The sequence below is a fragment of the Camelus bactrianus genome, chromosome X (assembly GCF_048773025.1).
Source record: "Camelus bactrianus isolate YW-2024 breed Bactrian camel chromosome X, ASM4877302v1, whole genome shotgun sequence".
In the NCBI taxonomy this organism is placed as follows: Eukaryota; Metazoa; Chordata; class Mammalia; order Artiodactyla; family Camelidae; genus Camelus; species Camelus bactrianus.
Genome location: NC_133575.1, coordinates 87,319,296 through 87,341,642, shown reverse-complemented (window position 1 = coordinate 87,341,642; position 22,347 = coordinate 87,319,296). Strand labels below are relative to the sequence as shown.

The 22,347-nt window shown below is 42.5% G+C and overlaps 2 protein-coding genes across 2 annotated transcripts; both read right to left on the bottom strand.

The window, feature by feature from the left end:
- Positions 1–1,653: 1,653 nt before the first annotated feature.
- Positions 1,654–6,137, bottom strand: LOC141576347 (histone H2B type F-M-like). The gene has a single exon (XM_074359285.1). It carries the CDS (start codon positions 4,871–4,873, stop codon positions 4,445–4,447), a length of 429 nt encoding a protein of 142 aa, XP_074215386.1. The 5' UTR covers positions 4,874–6,137; the 3' UTR covers positions 1,654–4,444.
- Positions 6,138–17,538: 11,401 nt separating this feature from the next.
- LOC141576293 (histone H2B type F-M-like) lies at positions 17,539–22,029 on the bottom strand. Its single transcript, XM_074359106.1, has one exon. The coding sequence runs from the start codon at positions 20,756–20,758 to the stop codon at positions 20,330–20,332; it is 429 nt and encodes a 142-aa protein (XP_074215207.1). The 5' UTR covers positions 20,759–22,029; the 3' UTR covers positions 17,539–20,329.
- Between the last annotated feature and the right edge of the window lie 318 nt (positions 22,030–22,347).

Genomic DNA, 22,347 nt, shown 5'->3' with positions numbered 1-22,347 from the left:
GGTGTTTGAGCTTCTCTGATTGGACCTCGAATCATCCGAGCCTCATAAGACGAAGGTTTGCGGTTTCAATAGCAGAACAGTAAAGCCTGGAAAAGAGTTGCAAGAGGTGTCCTGAACAAGTCTGCGTAGTACCTTTAGTTAGAAAATTAAGTTTCTTCCGGGTAGATTCGAGTCTGTAACAGAATTTTCTCCTTGAACTTTTTGATTTAGTTATTCGTTTGCTGTGTTCGGATCCAAGGCATAAGCGAATTCCATAATGTGGGTAGTGGAGAAAAGAGTTCGAATGGAATATATCGGTCCTATCAATACTGTGTCCCATGCGTTGATCTTTATAATTTGTTGATTAAGCTGCGATTCCTTTCACTCAAGTTCACCTTTGCATAAACAACAGCGTTAGATCGCGATTGTGCTCTGGGTGCCATGCTTTCCGATTCACCCACTGAAGGGAATAATCACGATCCCACGTTCCCCGTCCCCATCTTCACACGCATACCCAAAATTCCATTTTTCTTTTACTTTCTCGATTTTATAGGTGCCACTCACCCTTGCGCCTTCAGTCTTCACTCTGCAGACCCATTATGCAGCATTTGTGCCGTGTTTCACTAACGCTCTTATTTCATTTCTGAATTTACAAACATACCCCCCTCAAAGCAAGATAACAGTAGCCTGATGTGTTAGATTTCTTAGAGTTACTTCTTACGTGATAAGATAGCTTAGGTAGCAGCATGCAAAAATGACTGGTGGTATATCTTAACGTCATATTGAAAAAAAAAAAAAACTTGGATTTTGAAGCCGCAACCATTAGCACGGTAGAAATTTAGTGATTTTTCTGCAGTTAGCTGCTTTCTAACTAATCCACACGTATTTCTCAGAAAATGCATTTGGCTCTGCAAGGTGTTTTGACTTCAGAAATTTAGAGTTGCTACACAAAAATGTAAGCTCTTCATTTTTCAGTTGATTTTAAAGACAACTTGTGCAGTAAGCTTTTTTTTTTTTTTTACCAATTCCTTTTATATGAATTTTTAAGTTTTCAGATTACAATAAGTTGTGAACCACATGAGGGGGCTTATTTGCCTTAATCCCGCTTCTCTTGACCTCAACAAGAGCTCTGGATGTAACATTGGCCCCCTTGAAGCTTGCAACCGTTTGTGAAATCTCCCTAGTGTCCTGTCCTGCACCCTATTTTATGCTTGAGCTCTGTCCAAGGTCGAATACTTTGTGTTTGGTCTCTCTGAGAAATGGGCCCAAGAAACGTATTGAATTTCCTAGTTCAAATAGCTATGTCTCCTTATCTGGTTGAGAGAGAGAGAGAGAGACATCGATTACAAGTTTGTACATCCTAGTCAAAAAGGTTATAACTGCATCTTATTTTTTTTTTTACATTTTTTTATTGAGTGATAGACATTTTACAATGTTGTGTCAAATTCTAGTGTAGAGCACAATTTTTCAGTTATACACGAACATACATATATATATATATATATATATTCATTGTCACATTTTATTTCTTCGCTGTGAGTTACCACAAGATCTTGTATATATTTCCCTGAAGTATACAGTATACTTTTTTAATCGATTCTGCATTTTAAAATCTCAGTCTGTCCCTTCCCACCCCCCGCCCCTTTGGCAACCACAAGATTGTATTTTATGCCTAAGAGTCTCTTTCTGTTTTGTATTAATGTTTGTTTTCCTTTTTAGATTCCTCATATGAGCGATCTCATATGGTACTTTTCTTCCTCTTTCTGTCTTACTTCACCTAACTACATCTTATTTTAAAGCCCAAATGAAACACTTAACCGTCATGATTAAATACTGGGCTTTTGGGCAAACCGTGATACATTTCAAAGGACTGAAATCCCACAGTGTGTCCTCTCTCCATAGATTCTGGAAGCTAGAAATCTGTTTAAGAAGAAAAGTAATAGAAAACCGGCAACTTCTTTGAAATTCAGCAATACATTTATAGAAAAATGATACCAATGAAAATGGAAAAGTAATCTTCATGGGCCATGAAGAAAAAACGATGGAAAAGAAAATATATGCATCCAAACATGAATATGAACATTCAAACCACTGGAGGGCAAAGTGGACATCTCACTTCTGATATTGCTCCTAATCCTTCTCGAAATTGATTCCAACGCTGAACAGAGGATCTGCCTGGATTCACGTCCTTAAATCCCCTGGGTTCAGTCTAAGTAAGGAATCAAAAAGAACAGGCAAATTGTCACAGACCCCTCCCCCTTAATCTCTAGGCTGATTTTTATAGAAAGGCAATGATGTGTTCAGTTCTGCTCACTGGACCACACTTTGAGCCAATGACTGTGGCTCACAGGCTGCCAGTCCCCCATTGTCTGGAACAGCAGAGCCAGGAGCTTGAGCTGCTCTCACTGGACACTCTTCAATGGATCTAAAATCGCCGGTCATGAAAAATGCGTGTTTTAAAATATCAAAAGATTGTCTGCCTGAGAAGAATTGACTGGCTACCTCTGAAAGGACTTGAAAAGTAATTTCAAACACCACGGACTTAGAAAAGTGAAATGTGTCTGAAAACTTGTGTTTTGCAATTTCTGTACTAAACACCAGTCCCCATTTGTATAGTTCAATGTATGCTTAAACTGGGATACTTTGAAAAATATAACAGGGGTAGTTGATGGCTGTGTCTGCTCCCTCGCTTCATCTATCTATTGCATATCACACACAAGATACTTCTGAAATTGTCCATAGTGCACTCGCGGGAGAAGGAGAAGAAAATGGGAAATGAAAGTGATACAAAGCTAATTTCAACCTTACAGAACGCTATAAATGCTGACCTAGAGAAAGCACTAAACGTGGGTTCAAGAAAAAGTTGGATTTCTGTAGTTTCTCTAGGTTTTAGCTCATGATTTGACTGAGAGTTACGTTCATCACAGCTTCGTACATCCAAATCAACGGGTACTGAAAAGTTTTTTTTTTTTAAACATATTTATTGAAGTATAGTTGTGCCAATATTATATATTTGTTTTGGATTTACAACATAGTGATTTAACAGTTTTATAGAAGACACTCTGTTTAAAATTTCTACAAAATAATGAAAATATTTCCCTGTGCTGTTCAGCTTTTCCTTGTTGTGCAATTACAAGGTGCAAAATGAGCCCTTTAAAATATGATGACACCCTGAGTTCTAATGAAAACCCACAGTAAGTTTCAAAGGATTGAAATCCCACAGTGGGTGCTCCCTCCACCAATGTACGAAGCTAGAAATTAAATTAAAAGGAAAGGAATTGGAAAATCACTGAGTACTTTGAAATTCAGCAACATACCTACAGAGAAACGAAAGAAAAAGAAGACAATGCACCAGGAAGAAAACATAATGCATATTAAATTAAATTAATATCATCATAGGCATTAACACTGAAATCACCTGAGGTCGAGGAAGGAGGCATCTTAGTTCGCTTAATTGGCCGACATCCCCCTCTTATTTTGATGCCAGGAGATAGAGACATGTCTCACTACCAGATCGGGAGGCCTAGACTTAACTCCCCATGGTTAAATGCAAGTCGTTGAAGGAAAACCTTCAGGGACACTATCACACCTGCTTCTCCCTCAATCTGCAGGCCGAGTATCACAGGGAGCCTCTTATAATTTCGGTCCTGGTCACCCCACCACACTTTGGGCCAATTGCTGTGCCCCCAAGGGGTGCGAGTCCCTCACTGGCTGCTGCTAGTGGAGACTGTGGTTGCAGCTGGTCTCATCGGACGCTCCCAGCATCTGTGCAAAATTGCACTTCAGTGAAGACTCTGGCTTCAAAAGTGAAAAGTTATGGGTGCAAAAAAATAGCATCAGATCATTATAAATTAGGTAGAAGAGAAATTTCCATAGGTATGGCGCTTGAGTCACCCAGTGAGTCTAGAAAATTTGCTTTATCTCTTTTTACGCTGTGTTTGGGTCCTATTATTTCACGTATTGAATGGCATTGAGATTTGAAGTATGTTGAAGGAGTGTGAATGGGCAAGTTTGATTTTTATATCTGCTACCGAACTTTCTCTGTCCCTATTTCACACATTAAAAATCCTGGATGATACTGCTACATCCACGGGGAAGAATGACAACCTAAAAAGGCAAATTAAATTGTTAGGGAGATAACTTTGGCAGTAAAGATCCCTAAAAAGGCTGACCTAGAGATATAACTAATAGAAATGACCATTTAGGAAGGGAGGACGTGCAGTATGATTAAGAAAAATGCACGGGTTTCCATGGAACCCATGGCTCTACAGACGTACACTCAAGTGGAGTTGATAAGGTTCATAATGTTTCCCTCAGGGAAGAAACGCTTTAAGGATGAATAGAGTGGCACAGGTCGACAAACCAGAGTGGCTCGGACTTTTCAGTGCCACAGGTCTTTTCCCGCCAAGTGAGTGGCTCTGAAAAGAGCCTTTGGCTTGCGATGCTCAGGTGGTCCTGAGGCAGCTCATTCGCACAAGATGTACTTGATGAGAGCGTTAGTGCCCTTGGACACGGCAAACTTGCCGATCTTCCCAGGCAGCAGCAGGCACACCGAGGTCTGGATGTCTTCGTAGGTGATGGTGACGCGCTTTTTGGAGCGGGCCAGGCGCGCGGCCTCGCTGGCGATGCGCTCGAAGATGTCCTTAACGATCGAATCCATGACGCTCACGGCCTCCTGCGAGAGGCTCAGGCCTGTGTGCACCCGCTTCAGCACCCTGCGGAAGTAAGTGGCGAAACTGGCGAAGTCGTCTGCTGGGCGGCGGCGGCGGCGTTGGCGGCGCACGGGTGTCTTCTGCTTCGGCGTCTTCTGCTCTGGGCTCTTGCACTCGGCTTCTTTGGGCTCCCCGGTGTCCACGATCTCCTCCGAAGTGTGGGCGGACCGCGGCTCAGCCATGTCGGAGTGTCTCGCCTCCCCCACAGCTCAGAAGGAAGGGCAACGGCAGCTGCGAGGACCGGTTTATCAAGCCTGCCTTGCCTGACGTCACGGCCAATCTGCAGATCTGATTGGATAGGATGCGGGGCAGGGAGCCGTGTCGCTAAGGCAGGCCATGTCACGTGTCCTTGGTTGCCCCGCGGCTTGGCCGCACATCAACCAATCCGAGTGGCAATCTGGTGACCTTTAAACTTTCCGTGACCCCCACCAGGTGACCTGTAAACTTTCCACGACCTCCACCAGAAAAGCTTTGCAACACGCAAGTTCATGTCGAAAAATGACATCCGTTCCCCTCAGCTGCTTTATGCCTGCCAGTTATCCGCGAGAACTTTACAGAGAGGTCAAACCCACGTCTCCTACGCGGACGGAAAATCACTTTGATCTCCCTGAGAGGGTCTGACCTCCGCAACCCAAGTGCGTGACGCCTCAGAATGACTGGCCCCCTGGGGGCCATTTGACTTGCACCCAGAACCTGCTCTCTCGGCGGCTGAGTGCGCGGCGGTGGCTTGAGGAGGAGCTGTCCGACTCGGTGAGCGGAGGGCGCCTCAAACTCGTAGACACGACTGACCAGCTCTTACCTGCAATTCTTATCAAAACCTTCAGTGAATCAGAAGAAAGAGAACGGCAAAACCGCATTCTCCACAGACGGAACCCTACAAAAGTGGGATACCTGTACAGAAATATTAAAAATATTTAGTATTTGCCAAATTTTTAATCGTTTTGTAAACATTCCCTACGTTCCCCCCAAATACCACACGTAGTTGATTTGCTGAAAAAACTATGAGCTCTCAGTTGAAAGGAGCTATTTTTGTAATTCCTTAGAAACCTTTAGAGTGAGAGGAAAATAGTCAATTAAAGGGAACTTTTTAAAAAATTAAAAATATATTCCTTTCAAAAATCAGTAAGAATTCAAGCAAAACACATCTTTAACGTCTTTATAGAGAAATAAATTACAGATATTGAACCAAAGAGGACTTAGGAATAACTGAAGAACTAGAAGTCTTCAATGAGCTATGATCCTAATGCTCATGCTCCCAAGTGTCCTGTGGGACCTTCAAGAAATGAACGGTTAATTCTACCTCTAATAAGGTAGCTCCCGTCATGAAAGGAAAGATTCTGTTTTTTATTACTAGAAACTATTATATGAAGACAAAACCATGGAAGAAAGTTTGCAACAGGGAATTATTTGGACTGTGATGACGATGATAATGTGAACCCTAACGTTTTCGGAGGACGCCCTTGTGGTTACAAATTCTTAAGCAGATATTTTCCCTCACCCAAAATCAAGGACATGGAGTAGAATTCTTTGGGGATGGGGGGGGGGCATCTGCCTTTTCCATTAAGAAATGTCCTGTTTTTCATTAACGGTGCAGTCATTCTAGTAACTACATTTATTAAAGGTCTCAGTGGACTACTAATTTCTGTCACTTTTCACGCATAGCTGAGCGTTTTAATGAATATATATGAATACTTTTGTCAAGTTATTTTTCATGTTTTAAATGGAAAATGTTCTCATTTTCTTTTCCATTTATTGAGCAAATTAGAAGGGCAAGTGACCCTTTAAACTACTCTGCAACCTAAGAGACAACTGACCCTCATACTGGTGCCCTGGAGGTACCCCTCCATGGGTGTGTCCAGCAGGACAGGCAGACTTTTTACTTGTCGGCTCAGAACTCTCAAGCAGCAAGGCAGAAGTTATGTGTCCTCTTAAGGATTAGTTCTGTAATGGACATAACGTCACTTCTCCCATACTCCATTGATCAAAGACATTACAGGTCTACCAGAGTCAAAAAGAGGGGAAAACAGACAGGACTTTTCCGTTGGAGAAGCGTCCAGGAACAAGCAGCCTTTGTGAAGTCAATGAAAGGCATCATACAACACATGCTTCTCGAGATGCTGCTGGGTGCTACACACATGATATATCCGTAGCACAAAGTCCTGGTATCCTTGCACCTCAGTGTTAATCTAAGGAATACTTTCCCACTTTATTCACTGCTATATGGGTGACCGCAGGCATGCAGTGAATCCCTATAATCCAGGGCAGAGTTTTCACTCTAGTGGCATGAGTTTTCTGACCATTGTAGGCATTCCCTCCCACCCCTGGGTCCCTGGACATAGAGACACCGACATACAGATGGACAGAAAGGAGAATGTATCAAATGAGTAAATGTTAAAACAAACTCTACCAGAAACTGATCTCAATATCAGATTTATTTTGATTTCCACATTAATGATCTTATCTCCAAACAAGATTATATCTGAGGTACTGGGGGTTAGGACTTCAATATAAGAACTTCAGGAGGGCACAATTCAACTTATATGTAATATGAAACCTGAACTGTGGATCAGCACATATGCTGCCTCTTCCATCATATTGATTATTCCAATTTGGAATATGGATTGTTCCATATTTCCAATTAAGAGAAAAAAGGTGACCTCATTCATCCTCTTTGTACTCAGACTATGCATTGCTTAATTTATTAATAATTTTTTTTTCATTTCTAGCTTCCTACCTCTGTGAAGAGGGAAGGTAACTCTGTGATTTCAATTCTTAGAAATGGTTGATGATTTTCTTTAAACCCCTAATTAGTTCAATATTTTAAAGAATGGTCTTTGTACTTTTAAATTAATTTGTAATCTCCCCTGTGAAGAATATCACTTTGAGCCAAACATAGAGACACAGTCTGGATAATCTGCAAAATCACAACTTTCCTTGAGCCCATCAGAAGAGGGATAGGAAAGTCTAAGAGAGGCAAATCTATTTATCTTTGGCAGGACTGCACTAACTCAAGAGAAAGGGTGTGGGCAGGGCAGGGTACTAAAATTGCTTTACTAAGTAGTGCAGGCATGAAGGAAAGCAATTCCTGATCCAGGACTGTGTACAAACCTGTTTGTTTCTTGTTCTGTCCAATGTGGAAGATCTCTGATGAGCTACTATACTTCAGAGTTCTCCTTGGGATCATTAGAGTAAGGATTTAGGATAAATTCACTCTCCTCATGAGGGTCATTAGCTAAAATTATTCTGAAATATTAGAAAAATGTCACTAAAGAATTTGAAAAAAAAAAAAAAAAGATTTTCTTCCCAAGGAGACTAGGAAAAATGATCGTGAAATCAACTACAAGTAAATCCCTCTGAATAGTCCTCCGAGATTGCCATACAGATAGGGAACAAAACTTTGAGAGCCAAAGGCTCTTTGGAAATCATGCTCATTTTCAAAGATGGAACTGTGAACCAATTTGAATGCACAGCATTTCATAAGTCCTTTCATTTCCATCATGCTCATTACTGCTATTTCAAAATCCCAGTGTTTGTCCATATGACGTACACATGTTTTGCCAACCTGGATCTTGCCTACTAGTCTCCTGCATATTGTTTTATGTGAGAACTTATTTTTAAGAAAATGAGTCCTTTAGGACATTTTTATAGTTTTTGTGTGTGTTTTGCACCTAAAATTTCAGAAACCGAATAAAAGCATTAGTGAAACAACATTTAAAATGTACCATACAGACAGCGAAGACTGGGAGTGCAGGGGTGAATGACTGATATGAAATCTAGGAGAGAGAGAGGAAAATGAGTTTTGATGTGAAGACTGGAAGCTGAAGTGAGTACATTTGATCATTTACTCAGAAGGTGATTGAAGGTAAAGGGGACCTGATGAGCAATTATTCTCTAACGGTATGGTTAACAGTAAAGACTAATTGAAGCAAGGTTCAAACTTCCAATTTTAAAACAAAGAAGTCCCAGGGATCTAACATACGACATAGTGGCTGCAGTTAAATACTGTATTGTATATGTGAGTGTTGCTAAGAAAGCAGTTCTTAAAAGTTCTCATGAGAGGAAAAAAAAATTTGCATAATGGGTCTGGAGAGTGAAGACCGAGGGCGCAAGGGTGAGTGGCACCTATAAAATCGAGAAAGTAAAGGAAAAATGGAATTTTGGGTATGCGTGTAAAGATGCGGACGGGGAACGCGGGATCGTGATTATTCCCTTCAGTGGTGAATCGAAAAGCAGGGCACCCAGAGCGCAATCGCGATCTAACGCTGTTGTTTATGCAAAGGTGAACTTGAGCGAAAGGAATCGCAGCTTAATCAACAAATTATAAAGATCAACGCATGGGACACAGTATTGATAGGACCGATATATGCCATTCGAACTCTTTTCTCCACTACCTAAATTATGGAATTCGCTTATGGCTTGGATCCGAACACAGCAAACGAATAACTAAATCAAAAAGTTCAAGGAGAAAATTCTGTTACAGACTCGAATCTACCCGGAAGAAACTTAACTTTCTAACTGAAGGTACCAGGCCGACTTGTTCAGGACACCTCTTGCAACTCTTTTCCAGGCTTTACTCTTCCGCTATTGAAACCGCAAACCTTCGTGATATGAGGCTCGGATGATGCGAGGTCCAATGAGAGAAGCTCAAACACCATCGGCTCGGAGTCAGCCAATGAGAGACCGGCACCGGAGAGCCACAGCCATTGGTCCGATGTGCAAGCCGGTTTCCTGGGCTGAACAAGCAAGCGCCTTGCTGGGATGCTCAGCCTTGAGCGGGTATCAGGTACGATTATTTGGCTGCTCTTTGTTTCTTTGCTTGATTGACTGTATGAGTCTAATGGGGATCACTTAAGACTGTTCTGTTTGCTGCCTACAAAATATACACTTTGCCGATGTGCAAAATGCCAGAGCTTGGCTTTCTCGAACAACACGAAACTAATGTCTCCTGCATGCGGAGGCTGGAAGTCCACATCAAGGTGTCAGCTTCTTTGTTGCCTTCAGCCTCATGTGAAGAAAGCAGCTGTTCCAGGCCTCTCTCCTTGGCTTGTAGACACGGCAGAGACCTCCCTGTACTGGTTCCTATTTTCCCCCCTCCGTGCGAGTCTCGGTGTCCCCATTGCCCCTTTATATATGGGCACAAGTCATTTTGCATTAGGGCCCATGTAATGAGTATATGTTCCCTTGATTCCGCCAATAAAGATCCTATCTCCATAGCAGATCGTGTATGAGGTCGTAAGGTTTAGGACTTCAGCGTGTGAGTTTTAGGGGAAAAGAATTCAACCCACAGGAGATACGAATTTTGAGTGAGCGGATCTCCTGATTCTTCCAGTATAAGAGGACACTGATTCTTCTCACACTTAAATGCTGGTGTCGTGTTCACTAGGAGGAGTAGTTCCAGGTTTAAAGCCTTGCAACACATATAAGCATAGACTATGGACGGGAAGTCCTACTTGAAGAGATTTTCTGATTCATCAAAGCCTCCAATTCCCTGAGCAATCCAGAAAGTTTTGAGTTTTTTAAATAGTGTACCATGTTTTAGCTATTGCTGCCTGGTAAACCACCTCAAAACTTAGTGGATTAAAGCAGCATGTATTACTTACCATGTACCTCTGTGCCATCTGAATGCTCCTCCTGATCTTGGTGGTGTTTGTGTGAATTCTCATGTAGCCTTCCTCTCTTTCTTCATGGCCCCTGGTACGGTTCATATCACACCACTTCAAAATAAACAGTTTACAGGTCTCTTCTCTGTGTGTCAATACCGATGTTGGCTCATAAGCCATGCTTTTACATACTCATAAAGAAAAAAGGGAGAGGACACTGGTGACTACTCATGGGAAAATAAGGTGACCCTTCTCATGCAATTTACCTCAGTTATTTGAACAGTGAATAATTTTATTCATTTTTTTAACAAAATTCCTGACTTTCCATCTTTGTGAAGAGAGAACATGCTCTTTCATTTTTCCCTATGAATGCACTATTTTTGCTGCAAACACCAATATTTATTCAGTTTTATTTCCTCTTCCTTTCACAGTTTTTAAAGCGGGTGTAAATGTCCCTATTGATTAGGCTGGAGAGCCCTGAAAAGGATGTGACTCTCAGCCAAGCCATGAGACAAAATATGGACAAACTACAGAAATCAAAACTTTTCTTCAGGACCTGAGAGGAGGGACAGCACCATCTAGGAGAGACAAAAGAGAAAGCCTACTTAAACATTTCCAGAACCCCACAGGCTCAGGAAAAAAGAGAGAGCAAGCAAGGCAGGACATGAGAGAGAAACGAAATACTCTGATTTCTGTGCCTCTGGAGGTGGGAGGCAAATTGCCTGATGGAGGAGGCCTGGAAAGCTCTTCTTGTTTTCCCAACCAATGTAGGAGAACTCTGATGGGCCATTACCCCTGAAGAACTGTCTTTGGGATCCTTAGCCTAAGAGTTTGGAAGAAATGAACCTTTGAATGGAATAGTAATTATTTTTATTCTTGAAGATCAGAAACATCTCATGAAAATATTTGGCAAAAGGAATTTGATTCCCAAAGAGACTAGGAAAAACTACCACCCAATCACCTGCAAGTAACTCAGTTTGTGTGGTGACTTGGGAACTAAAGTTTGGATGAGAAGAGCTCTTGGTAAAGCTCTGTGCATTTTCAAAGACAGCATTATGGGCCAGTTTGAAAACACAGCACTTTGAGTAAGTCGTTTATTTTCTATCACACTCAGCGTTGCAACTTCAAATTGACAGTGTTTGCACGTGTGACATAGAGAAATCTTTCTCGAACTCGTTCTTGCACACTAGTCTCATACACACTGACTTCTGTGAGTAGTCATTTCAGGAAACTTACAACACTAAGATATCTTTAATTGTGCTTGGAGGTTGTGCACCTGTAAATTCAGAAATCAAACAGGAGCAGTATTAAACAATGTTCAAGATGCACCGTGACTGGGTTGTGAAGACTGGGAGCTCAAGGGCGACTGACGCCCTGGGAATCGAAGGAAGACAGGAACGACGGGGTCTGATGTTGAAGAGGATGAGGCCAAATAAGTACATGTGCTTACTCACTTCAGAAAGTGATTAAGGGGAAAGGGCACCTAGTGAGCAGTCATGATCTAACAGGGTGCTTTACTGTAGTGTCAAACTAAGGGAAAGGGCTTTTGGCTTAAATAGCAAATGATAATCATCAACTCAGAGAAAAGAGAAGCAATAGGACAAAGGTACCCCATTCAAGCTTCTTCAACATTACTCGTGTCGTGGAAATCATTTGCAGACATAAGCGAGGACCCAAACACAGTACTGAAATCATTAAACCGAACTGTTCAGGAAACAGTACCTACCCAAGGTGGGGGGAAATGAAGGTACTAGTCTGACTGGGTCAGATTTATCCTTTGGTTTTTTTTTTTTTTTTTTTTTTTTTTTTCTCTCTAGAGCACGGTCTCTTGTGTTTGAACTCGGAAAGCTTCACGACTTGCAACTCAGCATCGTGGGGACGCTGGATGCGTCCAGAGCAGCCCAAGCGTCAATCTGGACCGGCTCAGCCAAAGAAAACCCTGCTACCCCTGAGGCACGGCCATTGACTGAAAGTGTCAACAGTTGTCCTGGGCTGAATCAAAAGGAATCTTTATTCTATGTTCAGCCTGGGAGATTGCGGGGTGGGTTAGGGATGGGATACCTTGCCCTTCAAGATTATTAAAACAATTTCCTTGAGTTTTAGTGGGATGTACACCAGAGCTTTGACTGGTAGCATTCTTTGATGTTTAAAAACATTTTTATGGGGAGAAAACAAATCCAAATTTCAATTCTATTTGAAGGTATGATTTTAGCGCAATTTCTTCCAGGAAATATGAATTTTGCTTAACTACACTGCATTTCATCACGTTCCTAAACTGTTGTATCTGTTAGTTCTTTCCTTAGGTCAACCTTTAAGGGGGTGTTTTTGTTACAGAAACCTGAATCCCATCCAGAGACCAAGCGACACTCGGAGGGTTGGAGAACTCTGGTTTATTATGCTGGCGGACCCAGAGGAGTTAACACTCCCGGCTCTGGACCACGTCTGTAGGTTTACACAGGCTTTTATATGGTTTTTGGTTTCGATTAAACTCATGCCATATGCAAATAAGGTGTTAGAAATGGACCAACCAGGAGTGGGCTTTTGGGAACCAAAGGGATTTTGGGGGTAAGTTTCATTTACCTAGAAGCAAGCCGTTTTATAGAAGCGCAAACGTGGTAAGGCAATGGCCCTGCCTGGGAGGTCTTGCAGGCCCCTTTGTGGGTTTTGCCCCTTTATTTTCTTTTGCTGATACCTTTTACACTCTGATTCTCTCACGAGGGTACAGTGGCTTTTTCCACAAGTCCTTTTTTCTCAGATGGTCACACGGTGCAGAAGCACGTATGTGAATCCCTCTGGATTCTGTTGGGCCGTATATTAAGGAGATTTTCAAATGCCTAAAGTAATGTCAATCTACTCTCCACTTTTCAGAAAAGTTATTTTTCATTTCATTTTGTAGTCTATGTTAACATGATGTAATGAGTTTTTATTATATTTTTAAATGATTTTTAAAAAAAGAATGAACATTTCAGTTGTAATGTTTTGTAGAAGAAATATTGGCAGATATAATGCACGTAAAAGATCTTTGGGTCCTAACATATGGTGAAAAAGATAGAACACGAATATAGGTATGTTCATGTATGACTGAAGTATTACGCTGCGCACCAGAAATTGACACAACATTGTAAACTGACTATACTTCACTAAATATATAGAGACAGATATATACAACTATATATACACACACAAAAAAAGATCTTTGGGTCCCTATTGATTTTTAGATGTGTAAAGTTGTCTTGAGGCCAAAAAGGGTTCTAGATTTTTAGGGATTTGTGGTGCCAGTAGAGGAATTGAAAATAGCCTCCTTTTCAGTGGTTTTAAGCTTTTTCAAACTCACTATCTAATATTCAGCAAGACTTGGAAATCATAGTGTCGATAGGAAGCTTTCCCATCATCTTCCTCACTCTAATAAGAATGACAGTAGCATTGCATCAACAAACGCGATCTAGAGCTTTCATTTGTGGCCTTTGTGTTCCCAATAACATCTTTGATTTCTGAGCATTTTAGGCAACATGACATATATCAAATATTCACTTAAGCCATCTTAGCAACTTTTGAAATTAACATGATTTTTAATGTTTCGTTTGCTCATATAAATCACAGTAATAGATTTTCCACTATTAGATCACGCTAGAATTCTGGGAAGCAAATCCCTTCCTCCTGGGTAGGTTTCCTTGGCCATTATTTAGGTCCTTTCCTATGCAGACTCAAGAGCACAATCACCAGTATGATAGAGCTCTGATTTATCATGACGTCTGCTTCCTTGGTCCCTTGCTTCCTTCAACTGTCCCCTAAGCCATACTGCGTCTTGGGAGCGTCACTTTCCCAGAAGCAGCCCAGGCCCAGCACTTAGCTGGGCCCTGCACTGTGGTTTAAGGCAAAACAGGGGCTAGGGGAGTGGGCTTGACCTAATAAGTAACCTTTCTTTCAGCTGTTCCTATCTGAGTCTCCAACGCTCTGCACGCCTCAGATTTGAGGCACAGCTGTGCTGAGAAGGCAGCTGTGCTCAACCCCACTTGCTCCCAACAAGGGAAGTTCTGCATTCCAAGCATTCCTCTACCCCTGTTTCTTGACCACTCCAGGACCAACAACTGGAATGTAGTGAGAATGTCCTCCAAAGCTCACTTATAGTTTGTTTATTCCTTACTCCATCCTACTCCTCCCTGGTCGAACTCCACCCTCACTCAGGGGAGCTGCAGATCATGGCCCAACAGGTGTGTGAGCCTCGCAAAAAGCCCTGATGTGTGAGCCTGCTTGGCCTCTTCATAGGTAAGGGGATCGTACGTTCTCTTGTCCAATCCATGCAGACCCTTTGAAGAGTGAAAGGGCCACTGTGAATAATTGTGCTGGGACAACAGCAAAACCAGGATGTGTGGATACCATTTAAGGGGAAAAGAAGTGGGGAGAGAGTGAGGATATCTCTTGGGGCTTGGGAATTTGCAGAGCGCAAAGCTTAGTGGGAATATGAGAGTGCACCATCCTTTTCATGATTTGTTCTCTTCAGAGTTCTGGTGCCTTTGTTTTCTGGAGACAGTGTCGAGAGGCTGCATGAACAGGGGAAAGAGACACAGCATGGGGATAGCGTCTGTTTGGGTCCTGTAACTGCTGTGAGCTAGTGAGACGAGGCTTTACAGCACGAGTGATTAGGGACAGGATTGGCAGTCGGATTAGACCTGGGTTCACACTCTAGCCGTGTCCCTTACGTGCTGTGGTGCTTTGGGTAAGCGACTTGTCCTCTCTGAGCCCCAGGTTCCCCCTCTGTAGAATAGGACCTACAAGATTGTTGCGAGGATTCGGTGAGATAATACAGACAGAGGGCCCAAGGAATGGAGGCTATGATTATTCTCAGTGCTGAGATTCATGCTGTCAGGCAACTCGAGGGGTGGGGGTACGATTTGGTGCCCAACAGCTGTATGGACATGCTCTCCTGGCTGCCTTGGCCCGATCTGTTTGCTTAGGGCTGACAATGAGATAAGGGTGGATGACCTTTCCCTCCGGAGCCTCCCATTAGTGAGGCGGCAGAGATAACGCGGCTCTGAGTTGCGATGGGAAGTTGCTAGGAAGCAGTTGGGAAGTGCCTTGCTACCTTGCTGGCTTTGGGCATTGCTGACTCAGGGCTTTGTGGGCCAGCTGTTTCCACTATTAAATCACGGAGGCGGGAAAATGGGAACCGGTACAGGGATGTCTCTGCCATCTCTACAAGCCAAGGAGAGAGGCCTGGAACAGCTGCTTTCTTCACATGAGGCTGAAGGCAACAAAGAAGCTGACACCTTGATGTGGACTTCCAGCCTCCGCATGCAGGAGACATTAGTTTCGTGTTGTTCGAGAAAGCCAAGCTCTGGCATTTTGCACATCAGCAAAGTGTATATTTTGTAGGCAGCAAACAGAACAGTCTTAAGTGATCCCCATTAGAATCATACAGTCAATCAAGCAAAGAAACAAAGAGCAGCCAAATAATCGTACCTGATACCCGCTCAAGGCTGAGCATCCCAGCAAGGCACTTGCTTGTTCAGCCCAGGAAACCGGCTTGCACATCGGACCAATGGCTGTGGCTCTCCGGTGCCGGTCTCTCATTGGCTGACTCCGAGCCGATGGTGTTTGAGCTTCTCTGATTGGACCTCGAATCATCCGAGCCTCATAAGACGAAGGTTTGCGGTTTCAATAGCAGAACAGTAAAGCCTGGAAAAGAGTTGCAAGAGGTGTCCTGAACAAGTCTGCGTAGTACCTTTAGTTAGAAAATTAAGTTTCTTCCGGGTAGATTCGAGTCTGTAACAGAATTTTCTCCTTGAACTTTTTGATTTAGTTATTCGTTTGCTGTGTTCGGATCCAAGGCATAAGCGAATTCCATAATGTGGGTAGTGGAGAAAAGAGTTCGAATGGAATATATCGGTCCTATCAATACTGTGTCCCATGCGTTGATCTTTATAATTTGTTGATTAAGCTGCGATTCCTTTCACTCAAGTTCACCTTTGCATAAACAACAGCGTTAGATCGCGATTGTGCTCTGGGTGCCATGCTTTCCGATTCACCCACTGAAGGGAATAATCACGATCCCACGTTCCCCGTCCCCATCTTCACACGCATACCCAAAATTCCATTTTTCTTTTACTTTCTCGATTTTATAGGTGCCACTCACCCTTGCGCCTTCAGTCTTCACTCTGCAGACCCATTATGCAGCATTTGTGCCGTGTTTCACTAACGCTCTTATTTCATTTCTGAATTTACAAACATACCCCCCTCAAAGCAAGATAACAGTAGCCTGATGTGTTAGATTTCTTAGAGTTACTTCTTACGTGATAAGATAGCTTAGGTAGCAGCATGCAAAAATGACTGGTGGTACATCTTAGCGTCATATTGAAAAAAAAAAAAAAAAACTTGGATTTTGAAGCCGCAACCATTAGCACGGTAGAAATTTAGTGATTTTTCTGCAGTTAGCTGCTTTCTAACTAATCCACACGTATTTCTCAGAAAATGCATTTGGCTCTGCAAGGTGTTTTGACTTCAGAAATTTAGAGTTGCTACACAAAAATGTAAGCTCTTCATTTTTCAGTTGATTTTAAAGACAACTTGTGCAGTAAGCTTTTTTTTTTTTTTTTACCAATTCCTTTTATATGAATTTTTAAGTTTTCAGATTACAATAAGTTGTGAACCACATGAGGGGGCTTATTTGCCTTAATCCCGCTTCTCTTGACCTCAACAAGAGCTCTGGATGTAACATTGGCCCCCTTGAAGCTTGCAACCGTTTGTGAAATCTCCCTAGTGTCCTGTCCTGCACCCTATTTTATGCTTGAGCTCTGTCCAAGGTCGAATACTTTGTGTTTGGTCTCTCTGAGAAATGGGCCCAAGAAACGTATTGAATTTCCTAGTTCAAATAGCTATGTCTCCTTATCTGGTTGAGAGAGAGAGAGAGAGACATCGATTACAAGTTTGTACATCCTAGTCAAAAAGGTTATAACTGCATCTTATTTTTTTTTTTACATTTTTTTATTGAGTGATAGACATTTTACAATGTTGTGTCAAATTCTAGTGTAGAGCACAATTTTTCAGTTATACACGAACATACATATATATATATATATATATATTCATTGTCACATTTTATTTCTTCGCTGTGAGTTACCACAAGATCTTGTATATATTTCCCTGAAGTATACAGTATACTTTTTTAATCGATTCTGCATTTTAAAATCTCAGTCTGTCCCTTCCCACCCCCCGCCCCTTTGGCAACCACAAGATTGTATTTTATGCCTAAGAGTCTCTTTCTGTTTTGTATTAATGTTTGTTTTCCTTTTTAGATTCCTCATATGAGCGATCTCATATGGTACTTTTCTTCCTCTTTCTGTCTTACTTCACCTAACTACATCTTATTTTAAAGCCCAAATGAAACACTTAACCGTCATGATTAAATACTGGGCTTTTGGGCAAACCGTGATACATTTCAAAGGACTGAAATCCCACAGTGTGTCCTCTCTCCATAGATTCTGGAAGCTAGAAATCTGTTTAAGAAGAAAAGTAATAGAAAACCGGCAACTTCTTTGAAATTCAGCAATACATTTATAGAAAAATGATACCAATGAAAATGGAAAAGTAATCTTCATGGGCCATGAAGAAAAAACGATGGAAAAGAAAATATATGCATCCAAACATGAATATGAACATTCAAACCACTGGAGGGCAAAGTGGACATCTCACTTCTGATATTGCTCCTAATCCTTCTCGAAATTGATTCCAACGCTGAACAGAGGATCTGCCTGGATTCACGTCCTTAAATCCCCTGGGTTCAGTCTAAGTAAGGAATCAAAAAGAACAGGCAAATTGTCACAGACCCCTCCCCCTTAATCTCTAGGCTGATTTTTATAGAAAGGCAATGATGTGTTCAGTTCTGCTCACTGGACCACACTTTGAGCCAATGACTGTGGCTCACAGGCTGCCAGTCCCCCATTGTCTGGAACAGCAGAGCCAGGAGCTTGAGCTGCTCTCACTGGACACTCTTCAATGGATCTAAAATCGCCGGTCATGAAAAATGCGTGTTTTAAAATATCAAAAGATTGTCTGCCTGAGAAGAATTGACTGGCTACCTCTGAAAGGACTTGAAAAGTAATTTCAAACACCACGGACTTAGAAAAGTGAAATGTGTCTGAAAACTTGTGTTTTGCAATTTCTGTACTAAACACCAGTCCCCATTTGTATAGTTCAATGTATGCTTAAACTGGGATACTTTGAAAAATATAACAGGGGTAGTTGATGGCTGTGTCTGCTCCCTCGCTTCATCTATCTATTGCATATCACACACAAGATACTTCTGAAATTGTCCATAGTGCACTCGCGGGAGAAGGAGAAGAAAATGGGAAATGAAAGTGATACAAAGCTAATTTCAACCTTACAGAACGCTATAAATGCTGACCTAGAGAAAGCACTAAACGTGGGTTCAAGAAAAAGTTGGATTTCTGTAGTTTCTCTAGGTTTTAGCTCATGATTTGACTGAGAGTTACGTTCATCACAGCTTCGTACATCCAAATCAACGGGTACTGAAAAGTTTTTTTTTTTTAAACATATTTATTGAAGTATAGTTGTGCCAATATTATATATTTGTTTTGGATTTACAACATAGTGATTTAACAGTTTTATAGAAGACACTCTGTTTAAAATTTCTACAAAATAATGAAAATATTTCCCTGTGCTGTTCAGCTTTTCCTTGTTGTGCAATTACAAGGTGCAAAATGAGCCCTTTAAAATATGATGACACCCTGAGTTCTAATGAAAACCCACAGTAAGTTTCAAAGGATTGAAATCCCACAGTGGGTGCTCCCTCCACCAATGTACGAAGCTAGAAATTAAATTAAAAGGAAAGGAATTGGAAAATCACTGAGTACTTTGAAATTCAGCAACATACCTACAGAGAAACGAAAGAAAAAGAAGACAATGCACCAGGAAGAAAACATAATGCATATTAAATTAAATTAATATCATCATAGGCATTAACACTGAAATCACCTGAGGTCGAGGAAGGAGGCATCTTAGTTCGCTTAATTGGCCGACATCCCCCTCTTATTTTGATGCCAGGAGATAGAGACATGTCTCACTACCAGATCGGGAGGCCTAGACTTAACTCCCCATGGTTAAATGCAAGTCGTTGAAGGAAAACCTTCAGGGACACTATCACACCTGCTTCTCCCTCAATCTGCAGGCCGAGTATCACAGGGAGCCTCTTATAATTTCGGTCCTGGTCACCCCACCACACTTTGGGCCAATTGCTGTGCCCCCAAGGGGTGCGAGTCCCTCACTGGCTGCTGCTAGTGGAGACTGTGGTTGCAGCTGGTCTCATCGGACGCTCCCAGCATCTGTGCAAAATTGCACTTCAGTGAAGACTCTGGCTTCAAAAGTGAAAAGTTATGGGTGCAAAAAAATAGCATCAGATCATTATAAATTAGGTAGAAGAGAAATTTCCATAGGTATGGCGCTTGAGTCACCCAGTGAGTCTAGAAAATTTGCTTTATCTCTTTTTACGCTGTGTTTGGGTCCTATTATTTCACGTATTGAATGGCATTGAGATTTGAAGTATGTTGAAGGAGTGTGAATGGGCAAGTTTGATTTTTATATCTGCTACCGAACTTTCTCTGTCCCTATTTCACACATTAAAAATCCTGGATGATACTGCTACATCCACGGGGAAGAATGACAACCTAAAAAGGCAAATTAAATTGTTAGGGAGATAACTTTGGCAGTAAAGATCCCTAAAAAGGCTGACCTAGAGATATAACTAATAGAAATGACCATTTAGGAAGGGAGGACGTGCAGTATGATTAAGAAAAATGCACGGGTTTCCATGGAACCCATGGCTCTACAGACGTACACTCAAGTGGAGTTGATAAGGTTCATAATGTTTCCCTCAGGGAAGAAACGCTTTAAGGATGAATAGAGTGGCACAGGTCGACAAACCAGAGTGGCTCGGACTTTTCAGTGCCACAGGTCTTTTCCCGCCAAGTGAGTGGCTCTGAAAAGAGCCTTTGGCTTGCGATGCTCAGGTGGTCCTGAGGCAGCTCATTCGCACAAGATGTACTTGATGAGAGCGTTAGTGCCCTTGGACACGGCAAACTTGCCGATCTTCCCAGGCAGCAGCAGGCACACCGAGGTCTGGATGTCTTCGTAGGTGATGGTGACGCGCTTTTTGGAGCGGGCCAGGCGCGCGGCCTCGCTGGCGATGCGCTCGAAGATGTCCTTAACGATCGAATCCATGACGCTCACGGCCTCCTGCGAGAGGCTCAGGCCTGTGTGCACCCGCTTCAGCACCCTGCGGAAGTAAGTGGCGAAACTGGCGAAGTCGTCTGCTGGGCGGCGGCGGCGGCGTTGGCGGCGCACGGGTGTCTTCTGCTTCGGCGTCTTCTGCTCTGGGCTCTTGCACTCGGCTTCTTTGGGCTCCCCGGTGTCCACGATCTCCTCCGAAGTGTGGGCGGACCGCGGCTCAGCCATGTCGGAGTGTCTCGCCTCCCCCACAGCTCAGAAGGAAGGGCAACGGCAGCTGCGAGGACCGGTTTATCAAGCCTGCCTTGCCTGACGTCACGGCCAATCTGCAGATCTGATTGGATAGGATGCGGGGCAGGGAGCCGTGTCGCTAAGGCAGGCCATGTCACGTGTCCTTGGTTGCCCCGCGGCTTGGCCGCACATCAACCAATCCGAGTGGCAATCTGGTGACCTTTAAACTTTCCGTGACCCCCACCAGGTGACCTGTAAACTTTCCACGACCTCCACCAGAAAAGCTTTGCAACACGCAAGTTCATGTCGAAAAATGACATCCGTTCCCCTCAGCTGCTTTATGCCTGCCAGTTATCCGCGAGAACTTTACAGAGAGGTCAAACCCACGTCTCCTACGCGGACGGAAAATCACTTTGATCTCCCTGAGAGGGTCTGACCTCCGCAACCCAAGTGCGTGACGCCTCAGAATGACTGGCCCCCTGGGGGCCATTTGACTTGCACCCAGAACCTGCTCTCTCGGCGGCTGAGTGCGCGGCGGTGGCTTGAGGAGGAGCTGTCCGACTCGGTGAGCGGAGGGCGCCTCAAACTCGTAGACACGACTGACCAGCTCTTACCTGCAATTCTTATCAAAACCTTCAGTGAATCAGAAGAAAGAGAACGGCAAAACCGCATTCTCCACAGACGGAACCCTACAAAAGTGGGATACCTGTACAGAAATATTAAAAATATTTAGTATTTGCCAAATTTTTAATCGTTTTGTAAACATTCCCTACGTTCCCCCCAAATACCACACGTAGTTGATTTGCTGAAAAAACTATGAGCTCTCAGTTGAAAGGAGCTATTTTTGTAATTCCTTAGAAACCTTTAGAGTGAGAGGAAAATAGTCAATTAAAGGGAACTTTTTAAAAAATTAAAAATATATTCCTTTCAAAAATCAGTAAGAATTCAAGCAAAACACATCTTTAACGTCTTTATAGAGAAATAAATTACAGATATTGAACCAAAGAGGACTTAGGAATAACTGAAGAACTAGAAGTCTTCAATGAGCTATGATCCTAATGCTCATGCTCCCAAGTGTCCTGTGGGACCTTCAAGAAATGAACGGTTAATTCTACCTCTAATAAGGTAGCTCCCGTCATGAAAGGAAAGATTCTGTTTTTTATTACTAGAAACTATTATATGAAGACAAAACCATGGAAGAAAGTTTGCAACAGGGAATTATTTGGACTGTGATGACGATGATAATGTGAACCCTAACGTTTTCGGAGGACGCCCTTGTGGTTACAAATTCTTAAGCAGATATTTTCCCTCACCCAAAATCAAGGACATGGAGTAGAATTCTTTGGGGATGGGGGGGGGCATCTGCCTTTTCCATTAAGAAATGTCCTGTTTTTCATTAACGGTGCAGTCATTCTAGTAACTACATTTATTAAAGGTCTCAGTGGACTACTAATTTCTGTCACTTTTCACGCATAGCTGAGCGTTTTAATGAATATATATGAATACTTTTGTCAAGTTATTTTTCATGTTTTAAATGGAAAATGTTCTCATTTTCTTTTCCATTTATTGAGCAAATTAGAAGGGCA

Bases quoted from the DNA above. Each gene is read 5' to 3' on its own strand.
- LOC141576347 (XM_074359285.1), bottom strand. From the start codon at position 4,873: ATGGCTGAGCCGCGGTCCGCCCACACTTCGGAGGAGATCGTGGACACC.
- LOC141576293 (XM_074359106.1), bottom strand. From the start codon at position 20,758: ATGGCTGAGCCGCGGTCCGCCCACACTTCGGAGGAGATCGTGGACACC.